This window comes from Aulostomus chinensis, chromosome 19 (genome assembly GCF_037954235.1).
Source record: "Aulostomus chinensis isolate RoL2024-O1b breed Wild chromosome 19, RoL_Achi_v1.0, whole genome shotgun sequence".
NCBI classification, from domain to species: Eukaryota; Metazoa; Chordata; class Actinopteri; order Syngnathiformes; family Aulostomidae; genus Aulostomus; species Aulostomus chinensis.
Window position 1 is genome coordinate 11,388,611 of NC_141338.1, and position 17,729 is coordinate 11,406,339.

General features: G+C 43.4%; 1 protein-coding gene across 1 annotated transcript; it reads left to right on the plus strand.

Moving 5' to 3' along the window:
• Positions 1-1,032: 1,032 nt before the first annotated feature.
• LOC147244040 (calcium-binding protein 4-like) lies at positions 1,033-17,089 on the plus strand. Its single transcript, XM_086187544.1, has 7 exons — positions 1,033-1,866; positions 12,866-12,896; positions 13,010-13,153; positions 13,250-13,359; positions 13,674-13,748; positions 13,862-13,934; positions 15,618-17,089. The coding sequence occupies exons 1-7, from the start codon at positions 1,237-1,239 to the stop codon at positions 15,641-15,643; spliced, it is 1,089 nt and encodes a 362-aa protein (XP_086043670.1). The 5' UTR covers positions 1,033-1,236; the 3' UTR covers positions 15,644-17,089.
• The last annotated feature ends 640 nt before the right edge of the window (positions 17,090-17,729 follow it).

The following is a 17,729-nucleotide window of genomic DNA, read 5'->3' on the forward strand; positions in this document are numbered from 1 at the left end:
CCACAGAGAGGAGGGCAAAATCTGCTCATTTCTCAGCTTTTGCACTGAAACACAGTTCGTGAGAGCTGCGGCGTCTAATTGGCTCCGTATATGAACATCGCTGCATACGTTTGCCCCGCGTCCCTGCACGGACATGTGCTGAGAGAATTAGGACCCAGGGTGTGCAGATGGGTCGAGAGCGTGGGATTGTCACGCTTTCATCATTCCACCCATTGAGGAACAGACGAGTTCACATATTTTTACTACAGTACTGTAACATCGTGGGTATGAAAATGTATCTTACTCACAGCAGCTGTACAGCTTATTTGGTAGGAGGGTTGTTTTTAATTTCGGTGGAAGTTAAATATCAAGTAACGCGCTATCAAGTAAAATCAATGCACATCAAATATACAACCGGCTAGGATTCTCTGTTTCACCGAAAAATTGAAAATGAAATAAAAGTCTTGTTTTTCTAAAACCCATTTTGTCATCCTGCATTTATTGACCAGTTATTGGAACTCACAGCACTAAAGTCCGATTACCTGAAAGTGCACAGTGAGTTTGTTTATTGACATCAGCAGTTAACTTGAAATGCTGCAGGAAGCTTATTTCAACTAAACTGCATTTCAACAATGTTTTGTGTTAGAATTTGGACTCCAAGATTTACATTTTGACTTCAAATGTACATCAGTTACAAATGTAGGTTATTGATTACTAATAATTGGTATGAGCCCGAAAAGAACCCGTCGGTCCACCAGGTTCTCTCAGTAATTTCTAGCTTTTTGGCTCAAAACAGGCGGATGTGTGAATGTGTCAATTAATAAAAAGTTGCAATAAACTCCCTCTGCTCTGTTTAGCTGGTTGGTTCTTCTTATTCTCACTTTGTCTTTATTCTTTTACGCTGCCGCGTAGTTCCAGAGACTTGGATGGGAGTCGTCGTCTCACATAAAGGCAAAGCTTCAGTTATGGGGCCATCATCAGCTGTGACGTACGTGGCTCTTAATGAACTTGGCGCGTGGACTGACTGCGTGTGAGTGACACGTTCAAACTTCTCCTGCGAAGCTTCAGACTGGCTGCCAGACCCGGCTGCTGCTCGCAGTCTTTGCCAATGTGCGAAGATCCTGTCAGCGGCTCCAACTTGCCCGCGGACCGCTGGTGAAGGGTGAATGCGGATCATCACCTGCACCTTCCCTCCCTGGACTCGACCTACAGCCTCCAGAAGCTTAACTCCGTCTACTCCGCGAGAGGACGCGAACCATGAGCTCCTCTTTCCCCAAAAGCGAATCGACCACGTCTCTGCTGAGATCATCGGGGCTCAACCGCAGGTCCGCACACTCGGATCATGGTCCTCACGGTCACCGGGGCCACCGCAGCCTCCAGCATCCCGCCGGAGCTGGAGGCAGCGCTGATGCAGGCTGGACAGAGGAAACAAGTGTGAGGAGACCTCTCTGCCAGCCAAGACATGCCGACTCCCGAAGCCAGAAAACCCACCGGAATGCGAGTCTCCTGGAGGACCCTGCAGCCCAGGAGGATGTGAGACACAGGGCGAGTCGGCAGCAGAAAGAGCGCAGCAAGTCGTGCAGGACCAAACATCATCACCAGGACTCAGCTGGACCTGGAGGCGAGCAGCCTCCTCCACTTCAAGGCGCTTCCCGTCAGGGAAGAAAGACCTCACCAACTCCCTCTTACCCGAAACACCCGGACGATGCAGCGTTCTTTTTCGAGCCCAGGGAGAAAGTCATCACCGGGTCATCGTCCAGCCTCAACTCCGACACACCTGCACCCAGCGCACCTGTGCAGCCCGCAGCCGCACGCTCATCCAAGAGACTGAGCACCGCGTCTGAGTACTCCAGCCTGCACCCCATCGTCAAGTCCGTGTTTGGGCAGGTAAGAAGGCTGCAGGAGGACCTGAAACTTCGGAGCAACAGTTGATTCACTTCAGTCAAATACGTTGAAATTTCTTTGCATGGGATGAAAATGAACTTCAACGATTCTCACGTTTAAATGCTAAAAGGGTCAGTTTGAAAAGTGACAGGTGTCACACACCTTGCGCTCTAAACAAAAGTCAGAGTTCAACATGAATAAAAAATAAATCAACAGCAGAATAAATTAAGAGCAGATTAGCTGCCCCCCCTTTAGTTTTGTAGTTGATACTGCAAACGTAGTCTACCGTAACTGAAGAGCAGCATCAGCATGTCAGGCAGTTCAGGATGCAACTGAAGATGGAAAAATACAATTAACAGGAAACATTTATTTACTGCAAGTGAGTCAGTTTCTCAGGAGCTGAGAGCTGAAACTACTGAGTTTGTAGACTTAATTGAGTGTTTTTTTTGGGACACGCACACACACACACACACGCATGCAATCACAACTTATCAAATTAGAATGAGTGAAACTATTTGATCCATTTGAATGAAGGTACAGGCAGTGACCGCCAGTGTATGGATAAATATCAATATCACGATATATTGCAGTATGGATTCATGTTTAAGCTTATTGAAGCTGATGTGACGGCAGGTGGAGGCTCGCAGGTGAAGTTGTAACCTTGCAGGTCACACGTGAGCCCCCCCCCCCCCCCCCACAAACACACACACTTTAAGAGATTAAATATGGAGGTGTGTTTTCCCTCCAAATCTGTCTGCTGTGTGTATCTGGTGTCATCAGTCTCATATTGGAGGGGGGTAGGGATGAAGGTGAAGGTTGTGTGCGTGTGTGTGTGTGTGTCTTGGGGGGCTGTCAGTCTGTCATGCATTGCTACAGTATATGAATGCAGCCACTTTCATTGTGACTGTCATCTGAGTCACAGCGGGGGGATCAACTTTCTGCTGTGTGGAAAACTTTTCAATGATGAAAGCTTGTCATTCGCACACACACACACACACACACACACACACACACACTCACGCACACAGGTAAGTAAAGCATTTATCATTCAGAATGTTTACTGACAGTGTGGAGAGTAACGGGTCCGTCTCTTCTTCCCTGCATCACCTGTTGACCCACTAAAACATCAGTCAAATTAAAACCTCCTCCTGTGACTGATTATTCTCTCCCTTCACATTTTCTTGCTATAAATCCGTCTTTTGGTGTGGATGATAAAAAAGCTCAAGAGGAGACAATTACCTCTGTGCGCGCTAATGTGTTCCAGAAATAACTCCCTCTCAATCCAGGCCAGAGCTTCAATCAGCCTCAGGGGTTCCATTGAGGCAAAATCCTCGCAGAGATGTGCTATATTAAGGATCTAGAGCTGCTGGCGCCTGGATATATCTGATTTTTTTCGTTATGTTTCACACTTTGGGTGACTGAATTTCTAGTGGTGGAGCTTTTGGAGAATGAAATGGTGGAAGAGTGATTTATTAATGTGAAGGACAGTGGCAGGGTCAGTTATGAGTCCAGTGACTGCATTGATGCCACTGAATTTACTTTGGATGTGTTAGTGCACTGATTGTGCACATCAGTGTTTGTGTGAAGGAGTGATGCATGTGTGTGTGTGTGTGTGTGTGTGTGTGTGTGTGTGTGTGTGTGTGTGTGTGTGTGTGTGTGTGTGAGAGGGTGGGAGAGAGAGAGAGAGAAGAGAGAATGCAAAGACGCACAACTGAGACGGAGTAATGTTGTGTTTCATTTTATCGACCACGCATTAGACCTCCATTGCAGCGAGGGATGCAGGGTGAGACGTTGCACACTACAAACTCCTTCGCTTTATATTTTCTTATGTAACATCAAGATCTGCATACAATCCCAACATTCACTGCCAGTGGAAGAAGCTAAAAATAGCCCATCAAGACCTGATTATGAGAGACTGGAGGAGGGAAGACTGGCCTTTTTTTTTTTTTGTCTGTACAAAAATATTCAACTTGTTTGGCCAGCATGAGAGAAGAAGAGAGAAGAAGCGGTGAATAAAAGCCTTTCATATTCATAAGATGAATCACCAAAAAGGCTGCATGATGTGGGGGTTAAAATAAGGACAAACATGAGCAGCATAAATGTGGGTTGTTGTTGGGTTTTTTTGCATAAAATGGGGATTTTAATGTAAAATTAAATATGTTTAAAAGCAGGAATGCGCCATATTTAGCCACAAAGAAAAATCCTGTTATTTACGCACATTCAGACCTTGAAACAACTCCTTTCACCAAGGACAAAGCACAGGCAGGGTCTTTTCCCCCTGTAGACACATATTTGTTGCTATATTAAGAGATTTGTGACCTTCTGTGACCGTGTTCTACAAGCCGTCAGAGCAAATCTGGGAGCGCACAGCGCAGACATGTTATTGAAATGAATTGGGTTTTTTTGTTCTGTTTTTTTTTAAAGACAATTTTCATGTCGAATTAAATTTAAATGAAAGGATGTATGTGTGTTAACCAGCAGAGGGAGCAAGTACCATTTGTAGCCTTGGAAGAGAGTGGAGTGAAAGGCTTGTGTGCAGGGGTGGGGTGTCACATCACTGTGCCAGGAGAGAAGTGAAAAGGAATGAAAGAAAGTGAAGGAAGTGAAAGAACTGAATACATCAGGACAAAGGACAGGAAGAGGGCGACTTCTCTGACCTGATGATTGTTATATAAGACAAACATCCATTCTCACTTCCCTGCTCCAGCCTGACAGCTCTGAAGACAATGTGAGGAAAGATTAGCTCTTGACGACCTCGACTCGTTTTCCTGTTACTCATCCTGCACTGGTGTTTCCTATCTGCCGCCCCACTTCCTCTTTTTCTCCGGCTCTTACGAGATCTCCCTCTACTCTCTCTTTCTTTTTTGCCATCGTGGGTCACGCCGACCTTGGCTGAGGGATGAAATGAAAAGAGAAAGGGAGAGAGAGAAAGAAATCATCAGATTCGCTGCAGCATATGCCTCCAGTGTGTCAAGAGTATAAGAGGCTATTTATAGACACACGTGGATATTTATATATCAGCACTGGCACAGAAGAAGGTAGAGAATTCACTCTTCGGTTAAATCCCTTTTTGAGATGGGGATTAGGCAGCGACATGTAAGAGCTTGTGCACAACTGCACGGGCAGCAAGGAACACAAGTGTGTGTGTGTGTGTGTGTGTGTGTGTGTGTGTGTGTGTGTGTGTGTGCGTGTGTGTGTGTGTGATGATGATGCTGAATATTTATGGAGACCTGATGCTGAAAGTGGAGATCAGACAGTGTGAGGCAGGGATTGTGTGTATGTGTGTGTGTGTGTGTGTGTGTGTGTGTGTTTGTGTGTGTGTGTGGAGGGTGGGGGGGTGAGAGAGAGAGAGAGAGAGAGAGAGAGAGAGAGAGCAAGACAGACGACAAGATAAATGAGCCGGAGGAATAACCCAACTCTGAAATGACTTAATTTGCTGTATTTTTTCCCCCCTGCTGCGACATTTAACTAGACTAACCTCCTTTGTAGTACTTGAAATGCATCAAAATACTCATGAAGTTTTACTGAGGTGAGTTCATGTAATGAGCTGCAGGATAAAACTGTAAAGATGAGTAGCAAGAGGATGACGCAAGTACGCCTTTTCACCAGTTTTAGATCAGACGTCCGCTGATGACGACAAAAGTGTACGCACAGTCTCATGCAGTGTGATGTGAAACCTTTTCAGAAATGACGGTGAAATGATCCGATTTTGTTTCGCTTTGCACACGGAAATAAACACACAGAATCTTGTCTGTTTAAATTACCACAGCAATGCTGGTCATTTTACAAAAAGTAAACGGCAGATGACTAAACATTCTGAACACTGTTGACGGTCCCACCCTCCCCTCTCCTAGATCATCAACCGCACTTGATGTCAGCCGATGAAACAGGATTACATTTGACCGCGAAACATTATTTGAATAGCAAACAAACTCATTAAAGCTGTGCGTTCTTCACCAAAAATGTGTTTTTTTTTCCTTTTCAAGTACTCGCAAATAGTTGTCTCGAGCTCACAAATATGTTTTTTGTATGAACGCACCAGTTTGTTGCACTTGGCATTACAATCAATGAGCGTTGAACCTAAAATAGTATGGGTTAGAAGAGCAAATGGCTGGATAGAGGTACTGAAGAATGCACCTCAGAGTTTGTAAGGTGACATTTTTCTCAGCACCTTTGCTATTGTTAGTCATTAGCTTCAAGCTAAATTACGTGGCTGGCTTTTCCAGTAGTCTCACAAGAAATAAATGGACTCCTTTTTTTATATAGCACCTTTTTACCTTGGTGGCACGGTGGTGCAGTGGTCAGCACTGTCGCCTCACAGCAAGAAGGTTCTGGGTTTGAGTCAGGATCTTTCTGTGTGGACTCTCCATGTTCTCCAAGTTCCTGTGTGGGTTCTCTCTGGTACTCCAGCTTCCTCCTGACATGCAATTGGGGACGAGGCTGATTGATACTCTAAATTGACCGTAGGTGTGAGTGTGAATGGTTGTTTGTCTTTGTATGTTGACCTGTCCAGGCTGAACCCCACCTCTCGCCTGTTGACGTTGGGATAGGCTCCAACCCCCCCGCGACCCTTAATGTAGGAATGAGCGGAAGACAGTGGATGGACCTTTTTACCTTAGCGGTATTCAAAGCACAGTATCATCTCATTCACCCTCTGATGGTGGAGCTGCCATGCAAGGTGCCACCCTCCTCATCGGGAGCAGTTAGGGGTTCAGTATCTTGCTCAAGGACATGGCCAGTGGGGGGAGTGATCGGACCACTAACCATACGGTTGCTGAATGCCAACTCTACCTCAAAGTCATGTCACCCCTCATATGGAGGAATGAGAAAAACAATGTTTGAGATCAAGACACCTGTTTTTGAGTTCTTGGAAAGCAAAATACACTTTTTTGGATAAATTATCGCTTTAATATTCACTCTTTAAAATGTGCTTCTTGTTAAGGTTGTGCATTTGGTTTTGTGAACAACAAGCACAAAAATTCATTAACAAACCATGACCTCAGCATTGAGTGTGTAAAGAGTTGTATAATACTTTAAATGAGCGCGTGCATGTGCGTGTGTGCGTGTGTGTGTGTGTGATAACGATAGAAAGAGGGAAGGAAACCGCCTCCGAGTGAGACGGCTCTCGTGGCCGTGTACGCTACAGTCTGACATAATTAGAGCTGACGGTGCCTGTGTCTGACGTCTGATGTGTTCTGAAGTTCACAATGAGCCTCCGGTGAGAGGCTGGATGAATCATCGCTGAGGAGCCACAGAGATACTGAATGGGAGAGAGATTGGAAATGACTTTGGCGTGAATGTGTTTATCGAAATAGCAGAGAAAAGACAAGGACGACCATGAGAAGGAAATAAAGATGGTGATTAGTGGTGCAACATCTGTCATTAAGTTACCTCAGGAGCCAGTGCTGCTGGTAGAAACTAAAATAAGGGATTGCACCACTGCATCTGAAGGTGGAATATGTACTCTTACATCAAGCAGTATAAATACTCAGCCTTGCACGCAGTATCAGTAAAAAGTACATAAACAAAAGTTATGCAAAATGTTTTTCATCACTTGATTGATTATTGCTTCTGTCACAATAACTTGGATTCAGAATCTTCACGATGCAGCTGTTCAATTTGACAGGTATTTTTGATACCTTAATATACTGTATATTAGTGCATCATATTTTCAAAGCTCTAAGCAGTTTTTATTAACTCATCCTTCTTTGTAAATTTACAGATAATAAAGTGGAGTAAAACTAGAAACAAGTACAATATTTATCTTTGAGGTGCAATAGAAATTATATGATGACATGATATGGAAATACTAAGTACTGTGGTACTACAATTACTACTACTACATATAATAATCATACATTGAATTCACCTTTGAAGAGACCCAGAATTATGATTCTTAGGTCAGTGGTCAAGGGGAGTGTGAGTCTCCAGCAAATGAATGTATGTCTACCTAAAAATAGCCCAAAATGACTAAGTAATTGTGTTTGTGTGTCCACGAGAATGTGTCCTTGTTTGACACAGAGACAACAATAATTTTACCTGAGGGAACAGACGTGTGTTGTGAAACCAAACTGCCATTTGAGGGTTAAGACTTGGTTTTAGAAAGAGTGATTGAGGAATGTGTTCAGTATGAATGACATTGACAAGTCCTCATGAAGATAGTAAGGCCAAGTCCATGAATGTATGTGTGCTTGTGTGTGTGTATTTGTGTGTGTGTGCATGTGTGTGTGTGACAGAGGCTGAGAGAGAGCATCTATACGCCTGTGTGTGTGTGTGTGTGTGTGTGTGTGTGTGTTTCCATTTGCATCCTGGGTGGTTGAGAATCAGTGTGTCAATTTTGTGCGCATTTTTTTGAATCCAAGCCCTTCCAGCTTAAAATGACTTGATGTCTCTGCGCCAATGTGTGTGTGTGTGTGTGTGTGTGTGAGAGAGAGAGAGAGAGAGAAAGAGAGAGAGAGAGAGAGAGAGAGAGAGTTTTGAGTGTGTATGATGCTGGGGGTTGAGTGGGGAGAGATGCATGAGAGTAAGAGGGGAGAGAGTGTATTTTTAGCTCCAGAGCCCCGCATCCGTGTGTGTTTAATCGAGTGAATTTATGTGCGTGTGTGTGTGTGTCAGTGTGTGTGTGCGTGTGTGTGCGCACATGCTCTCTCTTTTGGATTAGTGTCTCCAGCGTCTTGCTCAGGGGAAGGTAATATGCTTGTCCGAATGAGCGTCTTCTGTCACATTCGCATAGATGTTTTGAAACTGTGGAGTGAGCGAGAGTGGGGAAGAGAGGAAAAGGAAGAGAAAGAGCAAGAGAAAGACAACTGGACAGAGAGAGAGGGAGAGAGAGAGAGAAAGAGAGAGAGAGGGGGTTGAGGGAAGGGACAGGACAGAGGGAGGGAGGAAAAACTGTAGGAGAGGAGGATGGAATGAATAAGCAATCTTGCTTTTTCTACTCCCGGCGCTTGCATCTCGCTCTGATCACATGCATGCTTCCTCTCCCTCGCTTATCTGTGTGTTGCTCCAATCTGTCCTTTGTTCTTGTTTATATATTTCTCTTTTGTCTCAGTGTCCCTCCCCTCGTACCTCCCAGTGTCCTTGCTTCCAGGTCCTCCCTGCAAACTCCTTCGTCCTTCCCCACCTCTCTCCTCTACCTCCTACAATATCTCTGCTCCTCTCTCTGCTTTTCCCCAAACGTCCTCTTATATTAGCCAATGACCCACTGAACCCTCTTTCCCTTTCTAATCACTCTTATTCCCATGCATGCCCGGACACATATGCAAACACACATGCATACATGTGCACTTCCATGCAGCCACACTGACACAGACACAGTTAGAGAGAAAACATAAGACAAGAAGGACTGGTTTTTGTTTTTTGTTTTTTTGCAATGGGCAACTCTGTAAAGTCGCTTAAAATTTTCACCAAGAAGGTAAGGTTTGCTCACTTGTGGTCTCCTTCCATCCCCTGAGAGTTGGTGCATGTTTTCCTCATGGTGTGTCCCCCACCCCCCAACCCCCCTCCACCACCACCACCACCACCACCACCCCACCCGACCTTACCGACTGGACCTGTAACGACTGACCCCTCGTGTATCTGACTGGGTTCCAGCTCGTGTTCTTTGTGGGCACACTTATAGAAATATATTTCAGTTTAAGCCTCAGGTTGTGTTCAGCAACAGAATTTCTTTTCTAAACTTAAAACGGACATTTGTGATCTTTTCTGTTGTGCTGAATAATGCATGTTTGCACTTCCTGGAACCTCGTTTTAGCACCTTAGCCCACGTTAGAGGAGTTAGTCAGCGCTGCTTGTGCTTGACCTGGTGGCTGAGGTGCTCTGGATCATGTCACCAGACTTTAGAGTCAGTCACCTCACAGAGTGATGCTTTACCACACCAGGCAGCAGCAGAGGTTGTTGAGCTGCACCTGCGGGTGGATGTGGATGAACAGGTGTAGTGTTTCATCTGTATCCAACTCAAGGGTGACATCAGATTCAGAATGTTAAAAGACGAACAACCAAACATGCATCCTCTTGGCGGTCAGCGTAAGCAGCCTCTTCCTATCAGCAGCTGTTGAGTTAGCACAATATGACAAGCAACTGTTGATGCCATCTGTGCCAAACCAGTACTGCAGAAGTTCTTGCATGACTTCAGCCCTTCTCCTTTTTTTTTCTCTTCTTGTTATATAACTGCTTGCACGTGGCTTCGTAGTAATTTTCTGGCATGAAATAGCCGCAGACAGCCCTTCTCCATGCATCACTTGGTCAGATTACCCAGTGGGCATCCCTTCCTGCGGTGGGAACTGTAGGAATGCAAACTGGCATTAGGGTTGGCAGGGTAGCAGATGGAGTGTGAAGGTCATTTCAAGAGTGTATAACAGTGAGTGTGTAGTACATTGTTTTTATTTGTTTGCATGCTGACGTCTGATGTTTACTGTAATAAGCATCTTACTTTTTGAGATGCTGCAGAGAACAGGGCTGTCTTGGTAATGCGCTGTGAAAGTCACTCGCTCGCTTTTAGCTGGATTTGCCTTCAGCTCGGTTGGATGTTTCACTGGGGTAATTGAAGACCTGACCAATGAAGTCTTGATTTATGGCTGTTTACTGGCAGCAAACTATCTGCTGCCTTTTTAATTAACTTGTAGATCTTCTCTGTAATTGGGATGAATGTCATGAGAACAACGTTTGCCCTCGGGGTTATTGGCTAATTGGTGATTATAATTAAACGGCTGGTTGAACAAAGGCTTCATTGTCAGGGCAACAAAGTTATTGTAAAATGCGCACTAGAATACTCTGGTCAAGTTACTCTGGTCCTAAAGTGCTATATTTGTAGCACTATAGCATATTTACGAGGCAGACTCCAGTTTCTCATCCCTTGCACATTATTTATTGTAGTTATTGCTTTAATTTCTCGCCATAATCTCTATTGGTAGTGATAAAATCACGCTCACTGAAGTTAGCGATGAGTTTTGGGAACGCAGAGATGTTGCTACAGCAAAGTCTGACGGGGAAAGAAACATGAGGGTTTAGATGATGAAAGCAGTTGTAAACAAGCTGATAATATGAGCAGATTAAACCACTTTATGTGGAGCTGAAATTTATAGTGAGCTCAATAATCAGTCTTTGCACAGAAAACTGTGTCCGACTAAAATAAGGTTCACATTTGAACCAGAAAGTTTGCCTGTACTGTAAACTGTGATGGATGTCTACAACAAACTGTCAATCGCCATCGCTGTGTCTTCGAAATAAGCGTCTGTATCTCAGAGGTCAAAACTCTTGACTCACTTTTTTGCGTTATGTGGTTTTATTTAATTGTTGTTTGCAAGACGGCAGCAATTACTTTAGGTAGTATAATTATCATAGCCATTAGAAAGGATTGCAAGGCTGATAAGAAGATGAGTTAATTCTGTAAGAATTTGGAAGCATGTAAGGTGAATTTAATTACCCTCAGATAGTTTGTGCTGTGCAAACTATTTTCTCCACAATAGGAACAATCTGCAGCACGTTAAAGCGTCTGTGCTGGGCTGGATGATGGATGGAGGGATAAATTCATGGACGGCATCAGTTAGTCTTGTCAAGCCATGTTAGAACCCCTCCCCCCCAACTGACTGAGGTGCTTTCTTTCCTTCATCCTGACTGACCTGACTCCACACCTTCCTTTGACTGGCAGACGTGTCACCTCTGATCCAGCTACTGAACCCATCTAAATCCCTCCTGCATGTTGGCTCCCTGTTGACTCCTTGCTGCCACAAACTGAGTCACAGTCTCCCCTGTCTTTGCCCCCGCAACCATGTCTTGGCCCCCCTGCCCCGGATGCTGCTCCAGGACCAGAAGAAGAACTACAAAGCAGTGCAATCCTGTGAGGAGGGGGGCTCAGGGGGGGCCTATCTTGAGCCGCTAGTGGCCCTGGCCCAGAACGGAGCCAACATGCACAACGTCCTTGGGCCCGCATGCATCTTTCTACGCAAGGGCTTCGCTGAGAGCCGGCAGGCTGTACGTAAGTCCAGAAAACATCACGTGCATGCATGCAGAGATCAGCACGCGCGCATACACACACACGGAGATCACGGAAACATGAATGTGTGGTGCAAATACTTGTTACAAAAAGAAGCGTGACTGAACTGATAACATAATATAGTATGGATGTGTGCGTGCGTGCCCTTGTGTGTGTGTGTGTGTGTGTGTGTGTGTGTGTGTGTGTGTGTGTGTGTGTTTTGGGGGGGGGGGTAGCATATGCCATTGGGGACAAAACTGCTGTCCTCAAGCGGATTTCTGGGTCGGTGGTCAGGGTTAGCAGTAGGCAAGTAGTGGTTAGGGTAAGTCTCTAGGGAATGAATGTAAGGGATAAACACGCTGGATATTTGCAGCAAAAAAGGAGGATTATTACGGCACGGTAACGGCAATGACAGATAAGCTGCTCACATTATTTCCTTGTGTCTATTTCCGGCATCGAGTCAAGGTTTTGTTATTAAAGAAGAAGGAAATGCGTGGACAGCGTGGACAATCGATGTTTTAGCTGATGTACTGACTGCTGGGATGATGAAGGGGTTGACACAGAGTAATATTAATTCAGGGGAGTGTATTTTTATTCCGCCTATTGTCCATGTACCTCTACACCATAGGCTCTACATACCTAACAGGAAAGCATGACAGATATTTGTTCAGCATCATTTCTGCTCTAACAAATCCTACATGTTCTTATATTTTCAAGCTTGTTTCTGCTGTATTACTTTGATCCCAGGAGCTATTTCTGTGTTACCCCGGAGTGCCAAGATCCTGCATGTTTTCCTCCTATTCAAACACTTCAGCAATGATCTCACTGATAAGCTCTTCCTCACTGGCCGGAAGCAAAACCTGCTCTCTTGGCACTCTGTGGCGCACTCCTGTTGTTGCCTATTTATTTTTCACAGCGTCATGTTGTGTGAGGTATGCTGTGTATTGGCATGGGTTGTTTTTTTTGTTTTTTTTTTACAGTCAGCTGTGTTTTGGATTCTCAACTTTTTCCCCTGTGATTCTTTTGCAGGACAGAGAATTGAGGCCAGAAGAAATGGATGGTATGTGATGGAAAAAAATAAGCAAATATACAAAGTTGCCTATTACTGTCAGTCAAAATTCTCCAGACATACTTCATAGTCTCTAACATCAGCACCTCATCTTACACTCCCAGAGCTGCGTGAGGCATTCAAGGAGTTTGATAAAGACAAAGATGGGTTTATAGGCTGTAAAGACCTGGGGAACTGCATGAGAACGATGGGTTACATGCCAACAGAAATGGAGCTGATAGAACTCAGCCAGCAGATCAACATGAACTGTAAGCACTGGTGTGAGATTACATGCAATAATGAGCAAAGTTGTAGGTCTAAGTATTTATCTATAACCCAGATTATTCTTTCTTTCTGTCCAACAGTGGGAGGACATGTCGACTTTGAGGACTTCGTTGAACTCATGGGGCCGAAACTTCTGGCTGAAACTGCAGACATGATCGGTGTAAAGGAGCTGAGGGATGCGTTCAAGGAGGTGAGGAAGGATACGTTTGAAAACTGGCTAAAAGAACAGGATTAGAATCAACATCGTTTTATATGGATTTAAAATCGTGTGCACTGGGTTGAAGTTGAGGTTAAACTGATGCATTTATCAGGAGTGGATGAGTTTGAATTAGAGTTCATTATCAAAGACCATGCGGTTAGGTGCCTGCTTGAATCGAGGGTTTTAATTAACAGCCTTTATGTGCCATAAAGTGAAATAATCTTCAGAGTGTAATTTAACAACAGAAAAGGAAAGCATGTTCTGATTCAGTTCTAATGAATTCGAAATTTCTTCCTCATTTTCAGTTTGATACGAATGGCGACGGCCAGATCAGCACAGCAGAACTTAGAGAAGCAATGAAGAAACTTTTAGGACAACAGGTACAGCGGTGCTCGGAGGGTCTGATCTACTCTCTCGATGTCCATCCAAATCTCATCTGTCTCATGTATCTGTCAAGTTCACACCTTCGTTCCCCTCAATCTGACTCTTTCAGGTCGGCCACAGAGATCTGGAGGACATCCTACGAGACATTGACCTCAATGGAGACGGACACGTAGACTTTGAAGGTAAATCCTTCGCAGCACCTTATGTCTAACAGAAGACAATTTAATGCAGCCGCATCTTGAAAATAAAACATGCTCTCACGATATCTTTCCCTCACACACACACACACACACACACACACACACACACACACACACACACACATTTGCAAGCAAAAATCCCAACATGTGTCTGTTTGATATCCCAATACCAGGCTGATAGTGAGGTGAGGGGATGAGAGCAGCAGGCACGTCGACTGTCAGATTATCTCCACACGCAGGGATTATGTCACCTCATAGATTACCCTCCGAGAAAAAGATGCATATTGGCTGTCAGGGATAAAAATATCAGGAACTACTGCTGTTCTCAGTTGGAGTTTTCACGTTTCTCCTTCATTCTATATGCATTCTATCATTTTCGAACAACATTTGAATAAAATAAAAACTTGGGATTGTGCTTGACATAATTTATATTTATGGGCTAATTTCTGATGGGATGTTTGGCAGAGAAAAAACCACCCAGTCAAACATGTTCAAAGAATGTTGGATGCTGATACATGGCAGTCAGTTTTAAACTTGAGACAGAATGAATGTCAGAAGTGAATTGAAGGGCCTCTGAATCCCTGACGGCTAAACATGAAAGTCTGTTTTACCTTTTAGCGCAAATTTTGTCAGGTTTTTAAAGACGCACCCAACTTTCTATGTTCCCTTTTTTCAAACTGATAACCCGACTGGATAAAAGCAAAGACTCCTTGGCTGAAAGAGTTCATTTAGATGATGCTAAGTGAATGAAATCACGAGTCACAGAAATTCTAATGTGAAATTAATGGATATACACAATTACAGGAGTTTGAACTTGAATTAACACTTTTTTAAAAAAAAATGAGCTTCAACTAACACATGGCCATGATATTTTTATGTCTTTTTGTAAATATGAATCCAATCAACCAACCGTTTGTTAGCTCAGTTTAGCTTAGCATTAGGGGAAGCTAGCCTGTCCCAGTACCAGGGCTGAAAGGTCAGAAATTCTTATTAAACTATTACTGTTATACTGTAATACTATCCAGGTAAAAGAAAAAAAAAAATACCTTCCATATCAAAAGTGAAATTATGTTACTTTACACTACCACCTAGTTGTGAACTGTTGCTGGAGATCACGTGGTCTGTAAAACTTTCACATTCACATTTTTTTGATAAATGAAAATTTACCAGTGGCTGAAACTAACGCAATTTGTTTTCGTGTATAACTACACGGACAAATTTCATATGTTAAACGCACACAATGTTGTTGAACCTTTGTAGAATATGAATATACTTTTCTCAGGATCCTCTGCAAAGGTGTAGCCACTGGCGTGCGTCCCCCATCACCTCTTAATATTGGAACATTTTAAATCATCCATTTTCACCCACGGACATAGGAAAATAGGGTCTAACTCACCGGCCGAAGTGTTTCATCTAGTGAACAAAGTGTAAAAGTGAACACTTTTAAGGGTGTCACGGGATTTTTTTTTTTTTTTTTTTTACATGGGGTTGAGGAAGTTCAAGGAATCAAAAACAGAGTTAGCGCTTAATCCTATATCTCTGCTCGCCCACCACATGCAAATAACAGCTGCCTTGTGCCTGCTTCTCTTGCATCACTCTATTTTTTGTTGCTAAAACTGGCTTTTGAGCTATTTCAAATAATCTCTTCTTTTGTTTTACTGACAGAATTTGTGCGAATGATGTCTCGATGAGTTCCCAGGTGGAGAGAATGTATCCGGGAAGATATAGATTCTTTCTGCGGTGGCTCGTCCGACGGGGGAGAGAAACCAGAGGGGAACTGATGGATCTTGAACTCCTGGACTTTTCATTGAACAAGAAAACAAAACAAACAAACAAAAAACAAACAAACATATCAATCCATGCCCTGAAACTGCCACGCTGGAGCACAAAGACAGGCGCAACACTGTTCGTTATCTACTGCTGCTTCTTGGAGCATGAAACAAAACAAACAGCTGCATTTCTGACTTTTACAGAGTATATTTTAAAATCTTTTTATTTTTCCTTAAGATACTGATATTTCTAATGCAAGCAGTTGGTGAGCAAATGGGTAAAAGATTATGTGAGGGTTTTTTTTTTGGGCTCTAATTTGTGCAACTGTTGGTGATAACTATAGCAATTACGTTTCCAATAACAGCAGGAAGCCAGCAACAGCCTACAATCATAATTTTCTTAAGTATAATACGGCAATATGGAAATATTTAATGTGATTCTGTCAAATCTGTGTGGTTGTGTTTTATGCTGTTTCTCTAAACACACTATATATTGGTTTTGTCCTTAAAGACTTTTGTCAAACCCTGGTTAAGGAAAGCCGTTATTTGTTTTTGTAATTATGTGTAATGTAGCAACTCCGACTTAACCAACATCATGCCCATTTTACTGTGATATATATGTCATTTTTCAGTGTGCATAAGATGAACAGACTGCAAAAGTGTAGCTAATGGCGACTGTTGTAGGCTTTATACAGTGTGTTGTCGCTCTGAATATTACCCCTCAGGAAATACTCAGACGACATAAAACATTTACAGGTTTGTTTGCAGTGTAACTCACGGAGGAGGGCGAGAGCGTTAAAATGAGATGAAAGACAGCCGCTCTGTTCATGCTTACATTTTTATGAGAGAGCTTTGATAAATGTGATGCCTGTTGGGTTTTTGTGAGTCTGTCGCGTCTACAGAACAGTCCTGAAGTGAAACTGTTCACTTTGGTGTAACCGTTAATACCTCAGAATGATTTGAACAATCAGCCTCATCCATCAACTGCCCCTGTAGCATAATCTGTAATTAAATTCATCACTTAAAGGAGCAGTCATTTCTTTATGAACAAAAGCCAAAGAAAGTTTACACAAACGTTTGAATTCCATTCAGCGCGGTGAAGTGTATGCAGCATTTTTAGAAGTATGAGCTGAACAGATTTTCAAAATGGCTGCTTGAAGCCCTTTGGACCCCGGGGCAGCTAAATTATTGGTTGACCGTTCATAAATTGACAATGGGGGTAAATGCATGAGGTCAAGTCCAGATACTCTTCTAAAAGCAACTCTTAGTGATTTTAGTTGTCTGAACTGTGTAAAACTATGCATGCTCAAAGCAATTGCAATTTGTAGCAGAATATATAGAAAATAAAGGTTTTTATGAAATAGTGTACATGCAAGGTTTGTGTCGTATCATTCATGTCGTGAGGACCTTTCTTTCATAAGATATCAGAAATACAGTACATGTAGGTTTGGCAGGTATTTAGCAATGTTGATATTATCCATCCATCCATCCATCCATCCAGTTACGGGTTACAGGGGGGGTGGATCCTATCCCAGCAGCCTTCAGGCGAGAGGCGGGGTTCACCCTGGACAGGTCACCAGTCCATCACAGGACCAACACATAGAGACAGACAACCATTCACACTCACAGTCACACCTACGGTCAATTTAGAGTATCAATCAGCCTCGTCCCCTCTTGATGTCTTTGGACTGTGGGAGGAAGCTGGAGTACCAGAGAGAACCCACACAGGAACAGGGAGAACATGGAGACTCACACAGAAAGATCCTGTGATGGAGCCAGGACTCAAACCCGGAACCTTCTTGCTATGAAGTGTAAGTGCTAACCACTGTGCCGCCGTCGATACTATCCGTAACCTGTATTAAGCTTATATCATTATATAAAGAGCCACTTTATATATATTCTTAAATATGGATGAAGTTTTAGGTTTGATTTAATGGATCAAAGTTAGGATTATTCAAATGTCCCCCAACAATTTAAAGGGATAGATCATCTAAAAATGAATATTCAT